Source organism: Actinia tenebrosa, unplaced genomic scaffold (genome assembly GCF_029948245.1).
Source record: "Actinia tenebrosa isolate PJP-AT-01 unplaced genomic scaffold, QUT_ActTen_1.0 PGA_scaffold5__44_contigs__length_20552954, whole genome shotgun sequence".
Taxonomy (NCBI): domain Eukaryota; kingdom Metazoa; phylum Cnidaria; class Anthozoa; order Actiniaria; family Actiniidae; genus Actinia; species Actinia tenebrosa.
This window is the reverse complement of record NW_028292582.1, coordinates 17,217,549-17,233,124: the sequence shown is the minus strand read 5'-3', so window position 1 is coordinate 17,233,124 and position 15,576 is coordinate 17,217,549. Positions and strand designations below refer to the sequence as shown.

Here is a 15,576-nt window from a genome sequence, read left to right as displayed (position 1 = left end):
AAAAAATGAAATGAAAAAGGGAGGTCCCCGACTTAGTTTTAGAGCTATAGAGGCTCTGCACCATCACGTGATGGCAGCCATGACAGGAGGTAGAAACAATTGAATCTGGTCTAATCTGATTTACATGAGAAAGAATTCTGTTTCACAGGGGAGTACGACTCCATTGTTGTGCCTCCTGTCATGGCTGCCATCACGTGATGTTGTAAAGCCTCTTTAAGGGATTAAAGACGTTTTCATGTTATTTTGCTTATCAAAACATTGGAATGACGTCATTACGATGAGCGCGCGCTCACTCATTCATGCGTAGACAGGATGCGCGCGAACAATGCACATGAACGTCCTTAATACAGTGTCTGCTAGTCTTCCAAAAGTGTATTCACGAAATATTGCTATATGTTCGCAGAAAACAAACATTTACTTTCTTAGTAAACATGATAAATTGCACGTCTAGGCAAAGGGGTTCTAGTGTCAAAATGTCATTGGGTACAATTCAGTCTCCTCACCGGTGTTTCTTCGTCCATCAAGTAGGCCCCATGACCCTGGCTGATGGCTTCCCGGTATTCCTTGCGGGCCTGTTCTTTTTCTTTGACTTCACCAATAATGTGTTTACCATTAATAAAGGCCTCAAAACCGCATACTGATGAAAAGGCAGAAAGGAAAAGTTTTTGTCAATCAATTATGAAGCAAAACGGATAATGACTAGGGGTTCATAGTTGGGATTGTCACAAATTGATAAGAAGCAAACTTAAACCCTGTGTAAAAAGTTTGGAAAAGGAAACGGGACTAACGTTCTGGAAGTTAGTCCTTCGTTGGAGTAAAAGACAAAACAGTAGTAAAGTTAATAAAGTGCAAGATAGTAGAAAAAAAACACGTCACATTATCACATTAAAGAGAACAAAATGTATTCATCAAATGCGAATCGTTCATTCATTCTGCATTGCTAGAGTAGTTGAAATACCTGCAGCCTTATCGTCCAAGGGGAAGACATATTTTGCTTCAATAGAAAGAGTACTGTTGTTCTTGTAGGATTGTAATACAACCACCTTGGATAGCAAAAGAATTGTGAGAAAGATGATGAAAAAGTGAAATTAAGTTGTCAGACAGGATATCCACTTTCGGTGAATCAAATGGTTATAATTTGTTACCGGAACCACAAGATCGTAGTTTTGCTCTAATGTGCACAAACCCCTCCCTCCCCCACAAGGGATAGTTAGATTGTTACCTGTGCAACAAGATCCAGTTGTTTTGCTCTAATGTGCACAAACCCCTCCCTCCCCCACAAGGGATAGTTAGATTGTTACCTGTGCAACAAGATCCAGTAGTTTTGCTCTAATGTGCACACACCCCTCACTCCCCCACAAGGGATAGTTAGATTGTTACCTGTGCAACAAGATCCAGTAGTTTTGCTCTAACATGGACAGCTTGTAGAGGTACTGGTTGATCACCACTGCCCTTAAGACCTGCCTTTACTTTAGACAGAGGGTCTACTATTGATGTCACATCAGACAGATCTATGTCTGTTTGAAAAATGGAATGAATTAATGAATGATAAATGAACAAAAAACAAACAGTTGAAAGCGATAGTCAAACAAACAAACAAACAAATAGGAAGGTGAGAAAAGAAAACGAAAGATGACTGACATATCTAGATTTGAAGTATAAGCATAATATTTACTAAAGCGGTGTAGCGGTAAGTTCGCTCGCCTCTCATCATGCGACCCGCGTTCGATCCCCACCAAGCTCGGGGTCATATGTGAGTAAAGTTGTTTGTTGGTTCTCTCCTGTGCTTCGAGGTTTTTTTTCCAGGTTCTCCGGTTTTCCTTCCTCCACAAATGGGAAGATACCCCAGGCTAAAAGTATCGGGTATGCTCGACATACCTCTTAGGGGTGAAAAATCAGAGTTTTGGTATTTTTTATAGTGATAAATTGAAATTCAGAATGGCAGCAATAATCCTGCCGCGCAATTTATAACCATGAGGAGTATAACCATTATAACCATTGGTTAATGTAACAGGTTGTGGCAAAAGTACAGGCAATAAAAGTGAAAATCTTTCAAAGCAGTAAAACGCACGAAGGAAATTTTCATCTGTAGTACCTTCATCAGGTTGTGTCAGTGCTAATGGTTCATCTTCTTGTTCAAGGTTGGACATAAGAGCAAAATCAATATGACGCTTGCGTACATACTCTCCATCCAGGCTAAATTCCACAAGGTACCTAATAAAAGAAAACAAAAAAAATCAGGCAAAAGCCTTATTAGGATTTAAAAGTTGTTAATTATAATTGTTAATTAATCCAATTTGATCTGAGTTAGCCTGCCCCGACTTTGATTAGCCCAGATATTCTTTCAGTGATCAATGGCTCGTCTTTCAAATAGGTACCTTCTACTAAGGCCTTAGGTGTGATCATTGATCAAAACCTTTCTTGGAAGGAACAAATTGACAAGCTTTACAAAAAAATTGCTTCCAGTATTGGGGCTTTAAAGCTTTCCTTGTTGTTTTGTTCCTTTCGAAAATTAATAATTATTTAGAATTCCCTGATTCAACCTAATTTTGATTATTGTAATGAGGTTTGGGGAAACTATGGCAAGTCTTCGGCCACCAAGCTTCAAAAGCTTCAGAATCGTGCTGCTCGTATCGTTAAACATTCAAGTTATGATTCTGATGGTGATAGAGTGCAAACACTAAAAATTAAACAATAGAAAACAACAGGATTAGCATAATTTAGCAGTATTTAGTGGTATTTATGTTACACACTTATAGTGTTTGTACTCTAGCATTTTGAAGGCCTAAACTCGAGACCGAATGACAAATGCGTTTAGCTACTGGTATGGTCTATAAATCAGTACATAACTTAGCTCCTGGTTATCTTTATGCGAAAATTGTAAATAGTTCTAGCATTAATAGTTATTCTCTGAGGGACACTGTTGGAAAGCTTGCCCTCCCGTTGCCACAAACAAATTCTTTGAAAAAAAGTTTTAGCTATTCAGGAGCCTCCTTATGGAATGGTTTAAATTGCCGACCGAATTAAGAACGGCCAAGTCCCTAAAGGCCTTCAAGTCTGGTTGCAAAAAGTATTTCTTCTACGAACCAGGACTAAGCTTCACACGGCACTCATGGAAAGCAGTTATTTAAATTTGTTTTTGTAATTCATTGTATTTAATTTTGTTTGCATTTTTATATTTATGTATTTTTACTGATGAGACGTCCGTGTTTAAATAAAGGAATCTATCTATCTATCTATCTATCTGTCTGTCTGTCTGTCTGTCTGTCTGTCTGTCTGTCTATTTGTGAGTTATTCATGTTTTGACTTAGATCAGCCCAGATATATTTTGGGTTTAAACTGAGACAAAATAATGATGTCATAGGTTAAGTACTAGTGATGACATCATTGCACTTTGAAAATGATCCGTCAGCATTTGGTTTTATATAATGATTGAGGTTTTAAAATGTAAGAAACCCTTTTTGAACATTTAAATCCATCCATAGCAACCGAGTCTGTTATAGGCAAGACCCCCTTAAGATATTAAACTAATTATAACCTGCCTTAATACTTACCTCATTCTTTGCTGGTTAGTGTTGTAGATAACAAATTCATCATCCTGTCAACATTACAGACAACATTAATTAATTTAGGGAACTACAGGTTGTGAGGGCTCGCCTCTCACCAAGCCGACCTATGTCCATTCCTGAATTCAGCCTCCTATGTAAGTAAAGTAGCTTGTTGGGTCTCTCCTGTACTTCAAAGGTTTTTCTCTAGGTTCTCCCTCCATAAAAATTAACTTCTAAATTCCAACTGGAATCCAATGGAAGAGCCACTCTAGAACCACTGTTAATTCCCATTTATTTCATATTATATTTTCATTTTTTTAAATGCACTTTCTAACTGGTTTTAAAGGTTGAGAGCCATGCGACATGGGTTATTGAAATAAAGCTTCTCACTTTAAGTTATACCTTGAAATCTGATGTCTCTTGGTTGGATTCTGCAACACCATGAGTACTATGATAACCTTCTGGAGCAGCTGTTAGTCCTTTTTCGAAGTATCTGTATCTCTACCAACAAAAACATATGAAATATAATTATGAAGAAAGGTAGCCCTTTATCAAAGTATTTGCAACTGTGTTATATTTACACCGAGTGACAACTTGTGTGGGTTAGTGAGGGATATAGTAACCTACCTTGGTTCTACCTAAAGCTACTTCATTAATGAGCATGAATCTGGAGCCCATGGAACCACGTGCTGAGTACTTTGCACTGGTGCTGAAAGATACCATATATAAAGCCATAAGACCTTTATGAACTAGATAGATAGCCTACTAAAATACATTGCTATATGGGTACATGCGGCCAAACAGGGTATGGTTTTCAGGGATTCTACTCTGGAACAAGGTATATAAAATGGCACTCGCTCTGGAACAGGGTATCTATTTTCGCAATACCGGAACAGGGTATGATTTTCAGCAATCTTGCTCTGGAACAGGGTATGAATTTCAGCGATTTTACTCTGGAACAAGGTCAGGGTTCAGAAGGCTCAGCGGCACATCCCTGCCCTAAACGGGCAAGAGTACCCCCCCCCCCCCAGGGGGGCATGTCTCAGCTTGTAACACGAGTCAAACGCTGGCGGCAAAAGCTTTCTGAGTTTACGCTTATCCTCTTCTCTAATGCTGTTAAAGGTGTTTAAGCAAATGTCATCATGGTGCTTATATATATCTGAAAGTCTTAACCTGAAAGTCTTGACTGAATACTTATAGAAGCTAATTTGCACCAATCATGTGATAGCACAGCCATGACAGGAGGCAGGAACAATTGAATCTGGTCTAATCAAATTTACATCAGAAAGAATTCTGTTTCCCAGGGGAGTACGACTCCATTGTTGTGCCCCCTGTCATGGCTGCCATCACGGTGCAAAGCCTCTATTGATCAGATTATCAATGGTCATATCATTATATAATAATTTTTGTATAACTCATCAAATACTTTCATAAATACAGCATTACCACCACCATCATCATTAAATAATCCTGAACACTATCATCATCACCATCATTACTATCATCATCATCTTTACTATCATCAATTACCACAATCACCATCATCATCACCCCCATTATTTTCAATCTTTTCAGTTTCATCATCATCATCAACAATTACAGTGGTATTTAAGCATAAAATGGTACCTTGCTGAACTTCCAAAGTAGATACCACTCCCAAGCATTCCTGGATCTGATCTTTTGCCACCAAAATCATCTACAACAATCTTGGGAAGGAGAAGACCTCTATGAGAAAAAAAACACAGTCTCATGATATTATACATTCAAAACAACACTTTAAAGAACTAGAACAGAAGCTACTTACCTTGAAAGGATTCCCACAAAATTACTGACCTGAAAAACATAATTTTTATGTTTAAAGTCAACTGAGGGTCAACTGTATAACAACTTATGAACATAATTGGTCAAAAGGGAAATGGTGTAGTGATAAAATAGTTGTTTGACTGTGAATGCAAAAAGTTCTCTTCTTCCCACAAGGGGTTTCTCCAGATTCTCCTTACTCAATGAAAATCAGCAAGTGAGTTGAGAGTTGTAGCCATAAAAATAATGAATGTAGTGGTAGTGTGTGTGAGTGAGAGTGTGCCATATTGGGAACGAGTATAGTTTACATATAATAATAATAATAATATTTATTTATATAGCGCTAAATCCACTAATTCCTCAGAGCGCTCATATCCCTCTTTTACTCCAACGAAGGACTAGTGTCCGAAATGTCAGTAAGTTTTTTCATCTTTTTCACGGTGTATAATTTACCTTTTCATCATTACTGTTTTATTAAAAACACTGACGCAGCTCACACTAGTTTTTAGCTAGTTACATCTTCTTATACATATACATAATAACTAATATATGTCAAAAATAGTGGGACAGCCAGAAGACAATTACATTAATGAATGCATAATCTCTCAATTCAATTCCTTACTCTTGATGCATGATAAAGAAGTTTCTTGTTGTCAAGGTGATGGGTGAAGTTACTTTCTTCCACTGGGCGATCAAGGGAAAAAATATTCAAAACTCTGATTGAGCTGGAAAAAAATTTAAAAAGTTAATAAAGTTTGTTTTTTCCACAGATGAAACAGATTCACTTGCACTGCAACTAATATTGATAATATTGTCCAAGGAAACATTTCATGGGCAGCAAGCATTAGTCTACTCATCAAAAAATTGGTAAACTACTAAATTGGTAAATACAGGCATAATCTATGGGAAGCACTGGTGCTGTAATGGTAAGTTTGCACGCCTCTCGCCAATGAGACCTGGGTTGGAGCCCCACCTGGCTCGGTGTAGTATGTGACTTGAGTGGTTTGTTGGTTCTCTCAGGATTCCTTCAAGGGTTTTTCTCCAGGTTCTCTTGTTTTTCTCCCTCAACAAAAATCAGCTTCCACATTCTAATTTGATCTATTGGTTGCCTTGTAATTGGGCTGCAGACCTGTAAGGCTTTCCACCCACCTCAAAGTGGTAAAGTTGGATTTAAAAACATTTATTTATATTGATGTTGGTTAAAAGTATCGCGATTATGTTCAGGTTTCCACATCAAAAGCTAGACAATAATGTGAAGCTGCAATTTTGACCCATCATACTCACATCTGACACTGCACTGGGTTATTGCAATAACAAAGATCCCATTTGGTTTTAAAAGGATAGCTAAAATGTCTTTCCTTAGCCATGCTTACTATGTTTGCTATCTCATAAAAGATGAATATCATACTGGTTTCAGGCCCGTAGCTAGGATTTTTGTTGGGGGGGTGCTAATTTACAAAAAGTGGACCAACCATGTATTACTTTATTTTTTAAAAGTCCCATAGGATGCATAGGTATAGATAAATTATTAAAGTAAAATTGATTTTTTTTACTTGGTTTTACGTGAAAATATCATACCAGCCAAAATCTCACTTGCTTAAAAAGAGGCCCTTTAGCTCGCGTGGGGGGGGGGGGGGGGGGGTGCGAACACACCCCCTGCACCCACCCTAGCTACGGGCCTGCAGTTTACAGTCCACTTGTCCAATTATCAACTCATTCATGTTAGTTGACTTTGGGTGTTTGACTGGATACTGACATGAATACCATATGTACCTATAGTTTAGTATCCTTTCCCACTCTTATGAAGTCTCATAAATTCATAAATTACTCCTTTTTATATTTCATCTTTCAAACCTTACCCATCAGTCAGGCTTGACATCACAGACTCTTTAATCTTCACAAACTCCTCCTCTCCCTCATCCAAGTGTTCAATATGGCACCGTAAGGCTCTGTACTTAGCAATCTGGCTGCTGATTTTAGACATGTTGGTTGATTCACTGACTGTCACAATATCTCTTATCAGCTATATATACAGAGATCAAAAATAAATATTAATAAGAATTATTTTTGTTATTGCCTGGTATGCAATTTAACAATTATATTTTTTCTCACTTCATTTTCAATGTATGATATAATCCATCTTAAATATAATTTCTGGACTTTCACCAGGTTAGATGCCTTAATTTTGAATTTCAATTTTTTTAAATACTAATTTACAATTTTTATTTATCAGTATTTCATTCTTTCTTTCTTTCTTTTCAAATTCAATTTTAGAATTTCACTTAGCTAGAGCCTGTGAAAGTCTCACATTGTCATACAACAAGTACCTGCAAAATCAAATCCATCCATCCATCCATCTATTTATATATTACCCATTCATTCATATATACATGTTTCCATTCATCCACTCATCCATCTACCGCCCAATCATCCATACCTGACACAGGTTCTGTTTTTCAGCAATCAAGCTTTTCTCAAAGACAACCTCTTCCTCTTCATGTGGTATGAGATGACAAAACTCCTTCCACAGTTCCCTCATTTCTTGTCCATCATGATTATTCCTATCCAAACATTCCTTCATTGACACCAGCACTGCTTCTGCTTCTTGTACTGTCTGTAGTTTCAAGCTTTCAACAGGTACAGCCAAAGTTTCTGATAGACACCCTACAGCCTCTTTCCAGAGGTAGTCAACTAAACTGGTCACCTCTAGGATTGGTGGAACACCATCATTGGTTTCCTGTACCTCTATGCATTGCTGTAAATATATAAAGCAATATTGCTGAACACATTAAGATCATAGCAACTGTCTTCCTGGTACAATAAATCCATGGCTATCAGTTTATTGAGAGAATAAGAGAAAAATATCAAATGCCCTTGGCGGGAATCGAACCCATGTCTTTGGTATTCTAGTCTGAAGTGTTAACCACTATACAACAAGGACCAACCACTCTGGTAATACGGCCAGAATATGAAATGTAGGGTACTCGTGAGGATCCCAGAGCGATATTTTTTCTCTATAGGTAAGTTGAACACCGTAAATATGTACACAAAGGATAGTATAATAGTAATAAATGATGCATTCAGTATGTGTAATGAAATAGAGAGAATAAGAGAAAAATATCAAATGCCCTTGGTGGGAAACAAACCCAGACAATGGAAATCTATGAGCGATTTGTTAAATAGTACATGAAAGAGTTTATACTTACTTCCTTCATCTTGTCTGAACCAATTTTGTAGGACAAGCGTGACCACTCCCTTTCAAAGCTGTAGGGGGGGCTGCTGATTTTGTCATGTAAAGCCATATATATCCCCATGGCCTCCTCAGCAGTATAAGAGTAGTAGCATTCCTTGAAGATATGGTCATCTTTGTCATTACGCTTCAAATAAACAAAGAATGTGTATAGATCATGAAATGTTTATACACTCAACTAACTTACAGCAGCATATAATATTACAAATTGAAATTTAGCATGTAAAGTATTGTGGAGGGAGTAAAAATAGCCAGTGAGAATTAATGGAGAAAGCCTTTGGCCATGCCCCCTAACATGAAGAACCAAAAGATGAATGTCAAAAGTATTGTGTATTTGGATTTTGTAATAATTAGTCATAATTTAATAGCTTATATTGTGCAAAATACATGAAAATGATCGAATGCGCATTACAGGCAATAAAATAATCATAATAAGAGACAGTACTCTTGTCAATGAATTTGAAAAATACTAATACAAAATATTTAAGTGTTATATAATAAAAAATATTATTAAGATTGCTATATATTAAAATAATAAAATATATTGTTACTATGACAATATAAATGGACTCTTTAGATTGTAATTGGCTCAAGGTCTCTCAGAAGAGTGTGAAAAGCTGGACACCAGACTGGAAACTAGTCTGTTACCATAGCAACAATAGTTTGTGCATTTTCATGTTCCAAATATTGAATTCAAGCAAAATGGAAAGTTTAAATGACATTTATCAAATACTCTCTGTCAGAGATCTATGTTGAAGTAAACTGCAAGTTGAGAATATGATGTCATCAAACTCCTAATTAGCACAAACTTAATACTTACAGTAAACAGTAAACAGTGTTTAAATATTACAAATTGGAGACATTAAAATTTCATCATAGTGGCACTTTAAAATGACCTCAGACAATGTCAAGCCAGAACTGGGACTTGTCCGGTCAAATCTTTGCATTGCCAGGGTCATTTTAACCAATAACGTTTAGCCAGAAATGAGATGTGACTAGTTAATGAGCTAAAACTAATTCGGCCTGTAATCATGACCAGAAACTGTTTGGTCATTTTCTTGTGCTTGTGCTCTTGAGGGTATTTGTTCCTCACATCCTACACCCTCTCATCCCACGACCCATCCTCTTATCCTCCACCCCATCATCTCCTCCCCCACCCCCATCATCTCGTCCTCCACCCCATCCTCACATCCCCCCCCCCCCCCCATCCTCTCATCCCCCACCACATCCTCTCATAGCCAACCCCATCCTCTCATCCCCACCGCATCCTCTTATCCCCAACCCCATCCTTTCATACCACACCACCACATCCTTTCATTCTAAACTTAATAGACCTCTTTACCATGTTGTTTGTTGTGCACATTTCAGACCACGTGATGCAAGTTAATTCTTTCAGGTGTAAATATTTTAACATTTGTTCGTCATAAAAGAACAATTCTCAAGGTAATGTCATGTGATCTGAAATGGGCAATTTGCATAGGAAGATAGGTCTATTCAACAAGAATGGTTAATCAACAAGTTGCTGACAACCAAAGACATTTAAAGAGTATCCCTGAAGCCTAACTTCCATTATTAATACTAAATACCTAATATTGTGACTGTCTAGTAGTATTTATGTAGGAAACCTACCTTCAGTAGGTTTAGACTGCCGTGATGGGTGAATATCCGGTACCTTGGGCTTTCACATGGGAAACTTGATGGAACAACATGAAGCTCAATGGCAAAGAATTGCGTAATTACACCATTGGCATCAGTTTTCTACACAAAATGTCGACATTTTAGCCTCAAAATAATCTAGAGCTTTTTTAATGTTAATTGTTAGTTATGTCTCAGCTTCCATCACACAAATATTGTTATTACTGATCATGTCACTGGAAATTAATGATTGGCAGAATTAAGCCAAAATACTAATCAAGTAAACTATAAATTACCTTCTTAGCAGGGGTGGATCTAGGGGAGGGGTGGAGGGGGAGTGCAACCCCCCTTAGATCACCTGATACCTACTGCATTATTAGTGTTTGAGTTTGTAAGCCAAAGGCACACCATCCCTCCTAGAAAAAATCTGGATCTGCTCTTGCTTATGTTTTCAGTTGATTTGCAATTAAATACCACTTACTTTCAATATCATGTCTTTTGCAATCTTGTAAGCTTTCTCAGGAAAGTAAGGTCCATTTGGATCCTTATACACCCACATGCTATGGAAACAGTTATAAGAAGAACACCTTTTATACAGTATTTGTGATTGAAAAATGACAATACAGAGATTGACTGATGTCACTATCTCATCAGCAACCAATCCAAATAAACCAGATAGATTATAAAGTTGTAATCTAATGCAATTTTACTGTAACAGCACCAGCTAGCTGCAGTCAATTTTTTGCTTCTTACATCTATGCAATCTATGAATATCAAAGATGGCCAGCTCCTTTACCTACAACATGTATGTTGCAAGATTTACAGTACACTAGAGGAGTAAAATTAATTGTTAACACTATACTCTGTTGGAGTACCTGTTAAGTTGCAATGGGAACAATAACGCCATACCCTTAACTGTAGTAATTTTACCCTCGGTAGCTCAAGCCCTCAATAACTTGAACTCATACTTAACTCTAAGAGTTTTTTGTTTCTCTTCAGGTCATTCTTTATATAATTTACAGTAACTTGCCAAACAGAAAACGTGTTAGTTCATTCCCATGAGAATACTGTCTTTGTACACACCCAGAAAATACATAATTGAGCTAGTTTTTAACAGGCTTTGCTGATTAGTCCTGTGTACCTAGCCAAATGAATACCATAAATATTGTTTGTTTTTAACCTTTCTCTGTAACGTATTAAAATGCATTATGTTTGAATAAAAATGAATATTTATTAAGCAAAACATGGTAATTTGTTCAAACTTTTTTCATTTCTATTGGAGGTTCAAGTTACCAGGATTCAACTGTACTTGAGATCGTGAGATTTCCCAAACTAATCCTGATGTTGATGCTGGTCATTCCTTCCATAGAGGTGGCAGCACAAGCTAATTCCTTTTACATTTATAATAGATATTATAATATTTATCAGTGATTTAGCTTCTTTTGACAATCTCATTTCCCTTCTCATGGAAAAGAAATATCAACAAATTTAAAAATTTCACAAATTTATTTTTACCTTATATTGTTCAAATCAACCTTGATGATTTTATTTCCTTGTTTTTGCTTGTTATCTAAAAACTGATTTGCTTTCTTACCTAAAATAATAAATGCCAAAATTATAATTGAATAATAAAAACCTTTAGCAGTCTAACAAAGAAAATGTTGAATATATATACCTGTACATTTATAATGCATATGTGCATGCACCTGAGGGGGAAGGGTGAGGATGGGAGCTAGCAATACAGGGTGTTGCAAGACAAGTACTTAACACCCCCTCTTTCTTCCATCCATCCATCCTCCTCCCTTTCTACCTTGAACATAATGGTTTTCCATTTCAGACTGTTGTCATTCTTTTGGAAAGAATATTTTTTGTTTGAGTCATATCCATATTCATGCGTCTTCTCATGACACTCCTGGGAATGACATGTGGTCTAATATGGGAAAACAATGCACCAAGGCCAGGGCTATTACTGTTAAATGACCATTAAATGAAGTATTAAAACAATTACCAGCTGAAATTTTTCCAGAACTGAATTCCTTTTCCTGGACACTATTACCAACCACATGAGGGGTTGGGTCGAGGTACATTCCTGCAAAAACACAGTCAGCAATAAAGTCCACATGTACCACAGGGACCCCATACTTCATGGCTGTACTCCCTTTGTAAGATGATAGAGTCTTCTCTCCATCTGCTGTTAATACAAAGTTTGACTAGAAGAAAAAGAATACAAAAAGAAATAAGTGGGGAGGGGTAGGGGAATGTATACAACTCCTAATAAGAGGGATTGCAGAACATATTTTTAAGGGAGATGGGGAGGTTGCGAACATAAGAAAATTTATGTACATGGTGTAAGTCCTTACCAAACATAAATTCTCTTTCTTATCTGAAAATATTATGACATCCGTTTATGACTTCCGTTATAACAAACCCAGCAAAATGTTGAAATATTTCAATAGCAAAATGTACAAAATCTCATACCCAGAGCCCAGGTTCCTCTTGGTCAACAGCACTGAGAAAGGAAAGGCACCGGCTGTGACGGACCAAAGTTTGAACTGCATATAGCTAGCCATTGTTTGGGTTTGATCTTTGTCCTCTGTGTGATTCTATGTGCTATTTCATTAGTTTTGAACATGTTTTTTGAGGTTTAAATATCACCACAAATGACAGAGAGATGGGCTGTCATTTTGAGCAAATCCCGAGTGCAATCCAAGCAAAAATAGTGTTTGAAAAAAAACACCATTTTTCGTGTCAGTAAGCCATTTTATTTCATGAAAGAATCTTTCTATTGCTTTTTCCTGGACCAATCAGAATGGATGGCTCAAAAAATCAGCTGCTGTCAGAGCCTCTCATTCCTTGGTGCTGATCAAGATGAATGTAGGTTCTGGGTATGAGATTGAAAGATTACAGCCAAAACTACCTTAACATTAAAAAGCACTACTAATAAGATGTTTGTAAAATGTCAACCCACCTAAATATAAAGTTGCCCTACACCCCTAACTTAATATTTGCAGTTTTGGGATTATTTATTATTATTGTTATATTATTATTATTATTATTATTATTATATAATTACTTTTCACCGCACACTGATGATTGTTTCAGGCAAAGTGAAACTCATTGTTGTTTGCTTCAGTCTCATGTGTTTACTGTAACTGAATTCTTTGGGTCAATAAAAGATTAACCAAATTTTTTAGATCTCGTTTGGAATAATGCACTAGTCAATAATCGAAACCCCCACCCCCTGACCCTGGGGTTAGTGGGGCACTGAACGGGGAAGTGACACATTTTTGATGTGCTTTCAACAGCATGATTGAACCAGGGGGAAGGGGGGAGATTTAACAAATGGTTTTCTCAGTGGGGAATCGAGAGGGGATTTTAACGCTCATTTGAATATGTAAGGGCCTGGAAACAAGAGGTCTGCCATCTTGAAAAATACCCAGAAGGTGTTGTGATTCCAAGCACGCGCAGCTGTTGGCCTGCTTTTTTTTTTCAATATTAAACATTCCTTTCCTAGAATCGCTAGAATGGAAAAATTAAGGTGAGTCAAAATAGTTTTAATGAAAGAATTTACCAATTTTCAAAGTTAAGATCTATGATATTTTCCCATTTTCGTATATCTAAAAACTAAAAAGTGTTGGTCAAATTTTAATGGGTCTAGTGGCAATATTTACTAGCAATGTTCATTTTCAATTTAATACCATTAAATTCTCAGCTGACTAGACGTTAACCTAAACGTTTTCGCACGATTTGAGGTTCAGAGCCCATGAAAATATTGAGCATTGAATGTTTAGAGCATGGAACACACAACAATTGGCTCTGTGTAGGACAAGAATTTGTAGTTGGCATGAAATGTGTTTCTTGTTGACTACTAAACCAAAATAACAGGGCCACAATAGGGGGGAGGGGGGGTTAACAGTGAATGTGCCCCCTGGGGAAAATGTCTGATTTTAACGCCACTCAAATGTTAAATTCCCCGGTATTTCCTGGGGGTCGGAGGGTGGGGGACTCCGCCAGAATTTGGGTAAAGGGTTGTTCTGCTGGGATTCTGAAAGTGGTACCCTGTTTATGATAAAAAAAACTCAAATTTGTGGACCCTGTTTATGACAAAAGATATAATTTATTGCACTGAGTTCGTTTTTTTACGACCATAATAACCAGTTTCGGTCAATACAAAAGTAGAATCCATGAATATGACAGGAAACTCAGGAAGAACTTGGAACTTGAGTGAAATTGCATACCCTGTTTATGAAAAGAAGCTCAAAAAACCATACCCTGTTCAGCGGATCATCCCCGTGTATAGTCCATATGTGGGAGTACCCCCTCCCCACCCCCTCCCGCCCCCCGGGGTGGGGGTTTTAATTGACTAGTGCATAAAGCTTGATTTATTTTACCCGAAATTGTGCATTTTAAAGTACTATTTATATGAGTACTTTATTGATATGTCTACTTCAAAAATCTCTAAATGCTAAAGCATGAAGAAAAATGCCCAATAGCATGATTCAAGACCGGGTCCAAGGGCAAAGATTTATAATTTCCTTATACGAGAGTCAGCAAGAGTAGCTATAATATTTTAAGCTTGATATGATGAAATCTATGATGAATTGATGAATCACAACTAAACTTCTGGAAATCCTGAATTAAAAATACCAGCAACACTAAAAAGCTCTTGATAACGGAGATTTAGCTTCCTTTGGTGTTTTTAGGAGTAAAGTTTCAGCGAGTTTGCGATATATATAATTTTACCTTCTTGGTCAAGATGTACGAGATGATTCCACCATTGTCGGTAATTTGTTTACGAAGTTCTTGCTTCTTCTTAAACGGGACATACGTGAAGCTGGAAGAATCCAGGACGAACTGAATCCCTTCAAAAAACCTATTAACCATATTTATAACATTTAACTCGTTTTTGCCCGCTTTGAAGAACTTCGAGTCAAATCATCTTGAACCAGATCTATTTATAAACTTTGAAGTCATTTGGCAGGAGACTGGAAACTGAGATACAACAAGCATTATGATTGGCTAAAAATATTCCGCTTCCTGCTGATTGAAAAATTTTCGGAAAAAAGATATTTTTCTTCTTTTTGATTGATTGATTTATTGATTAATAACAACTTTATCCACGTCAATCATGGCAAAAAGGGTGTCGAAAAAGAGGAACTGAATAAGGGTCATTCTCAACAAAACTTTCTTTCATGAGAGAAAATAACAGTGTCCATCAGTACTGGGCTCCTACAGGAAAAAGGGTGCGTATCTACGCAAATGGCTGGAACAATTTTATTTCCATTCGTGACGTCACGTTCCAGCTCTCTGATTTTCGAAATGGTGGTGAGTTTGAAGACGGAT

The 15,576-nt window shown here is 37.0% G+C and overlaps 1 protein-coding gene across 1 annotated transcript in view; it reads right to left on the bottom strand.

Annotated features, from left to right (window-relative positions):
- Nucleotides 1-15,174, bottom strand: part of LOC116286293 (protein mono-ADP-ribosyltransferase PARP4) — a 37,409-nt gene extending 22,235 nt beyond the window's left edge. Inside the window, exons 1-18 of the mRNA XM_031692753.2 lie at nucleotides 14,977-15,174; nucleotides 12,242-12,443; nucleotides 11,749-11,827; nucleotides 10,715-10,793; nucleotides 10,228-10,356; nucleotides 8,555-8,725; nucleotides 7,786-8,103; nucleotides 7,208-7,371; nucleotides 5,971-6,073; nucleotides 5,353-5,381; nucleotides 5,175-5,273; nucleotides 4,176-4,257; nucleotides 3,951-4,049; nucleotides 3,555-3,598; nucleotides 2,096-2,214; nucleotides 1,381-1,517; nucleotides 959-1,043; nucleotides 504-637 (exon numbers count right to left, since the gene is read on the bottom strand). Of these exons, the coding sequence (XP_031548613.1) occupies nucleotides 504-637; nucleotides 959-1,043; nucleotides 1,381-1,517; nucleotides 2,096-2,214; nucleotides 3,555-3,598; nucleotides 3,951-4,049; nucleotides 4,176-4,257; nucleotides 5,175-5,273; nucleotides 5,353-5,381; nucleotides 5,971-6,073; nucleotides 7,208-7,371; nucleotides 7,786-8,103; nucleotides 8,555-8,725; nucleotides 10,228-10,356; nucleotides 10,715-10,793; nucleotides 11,749-11,827; nucleotides 12,242-12,443; nucleotides 14,977-15,117 (2,214 nt within the window). The 5' untranslated portion in view covers nucleotides 15,118-15,174. The remainder of the gene's footprint in view (nucleotides 1-503; nucleotides 638-958; nucleotides 1,044-1,380; nucleotides 1,518-2,095; nucleotides 2,215-3,554; nucleotides 3,599-3,950; nucleotides 4,050-4,175; nucleotides 4,258-5,174; nucleotides 5,274-5,352; nucleotides 5,382-5,970; nucleotides 6,074-7,207; nucleotides 7,372-7,785; nucleotides 8,104-8,554; nucleotides 8,726-10,227; nucleotides 10,357-10,714; nucleotides 10,794-11,748; nucleotides 11,828-12,241; nucleotides 12,444-14,976) is intronic.
- Nucleotides 15,175-15,576: the final 402 nt, after the last annotated feature.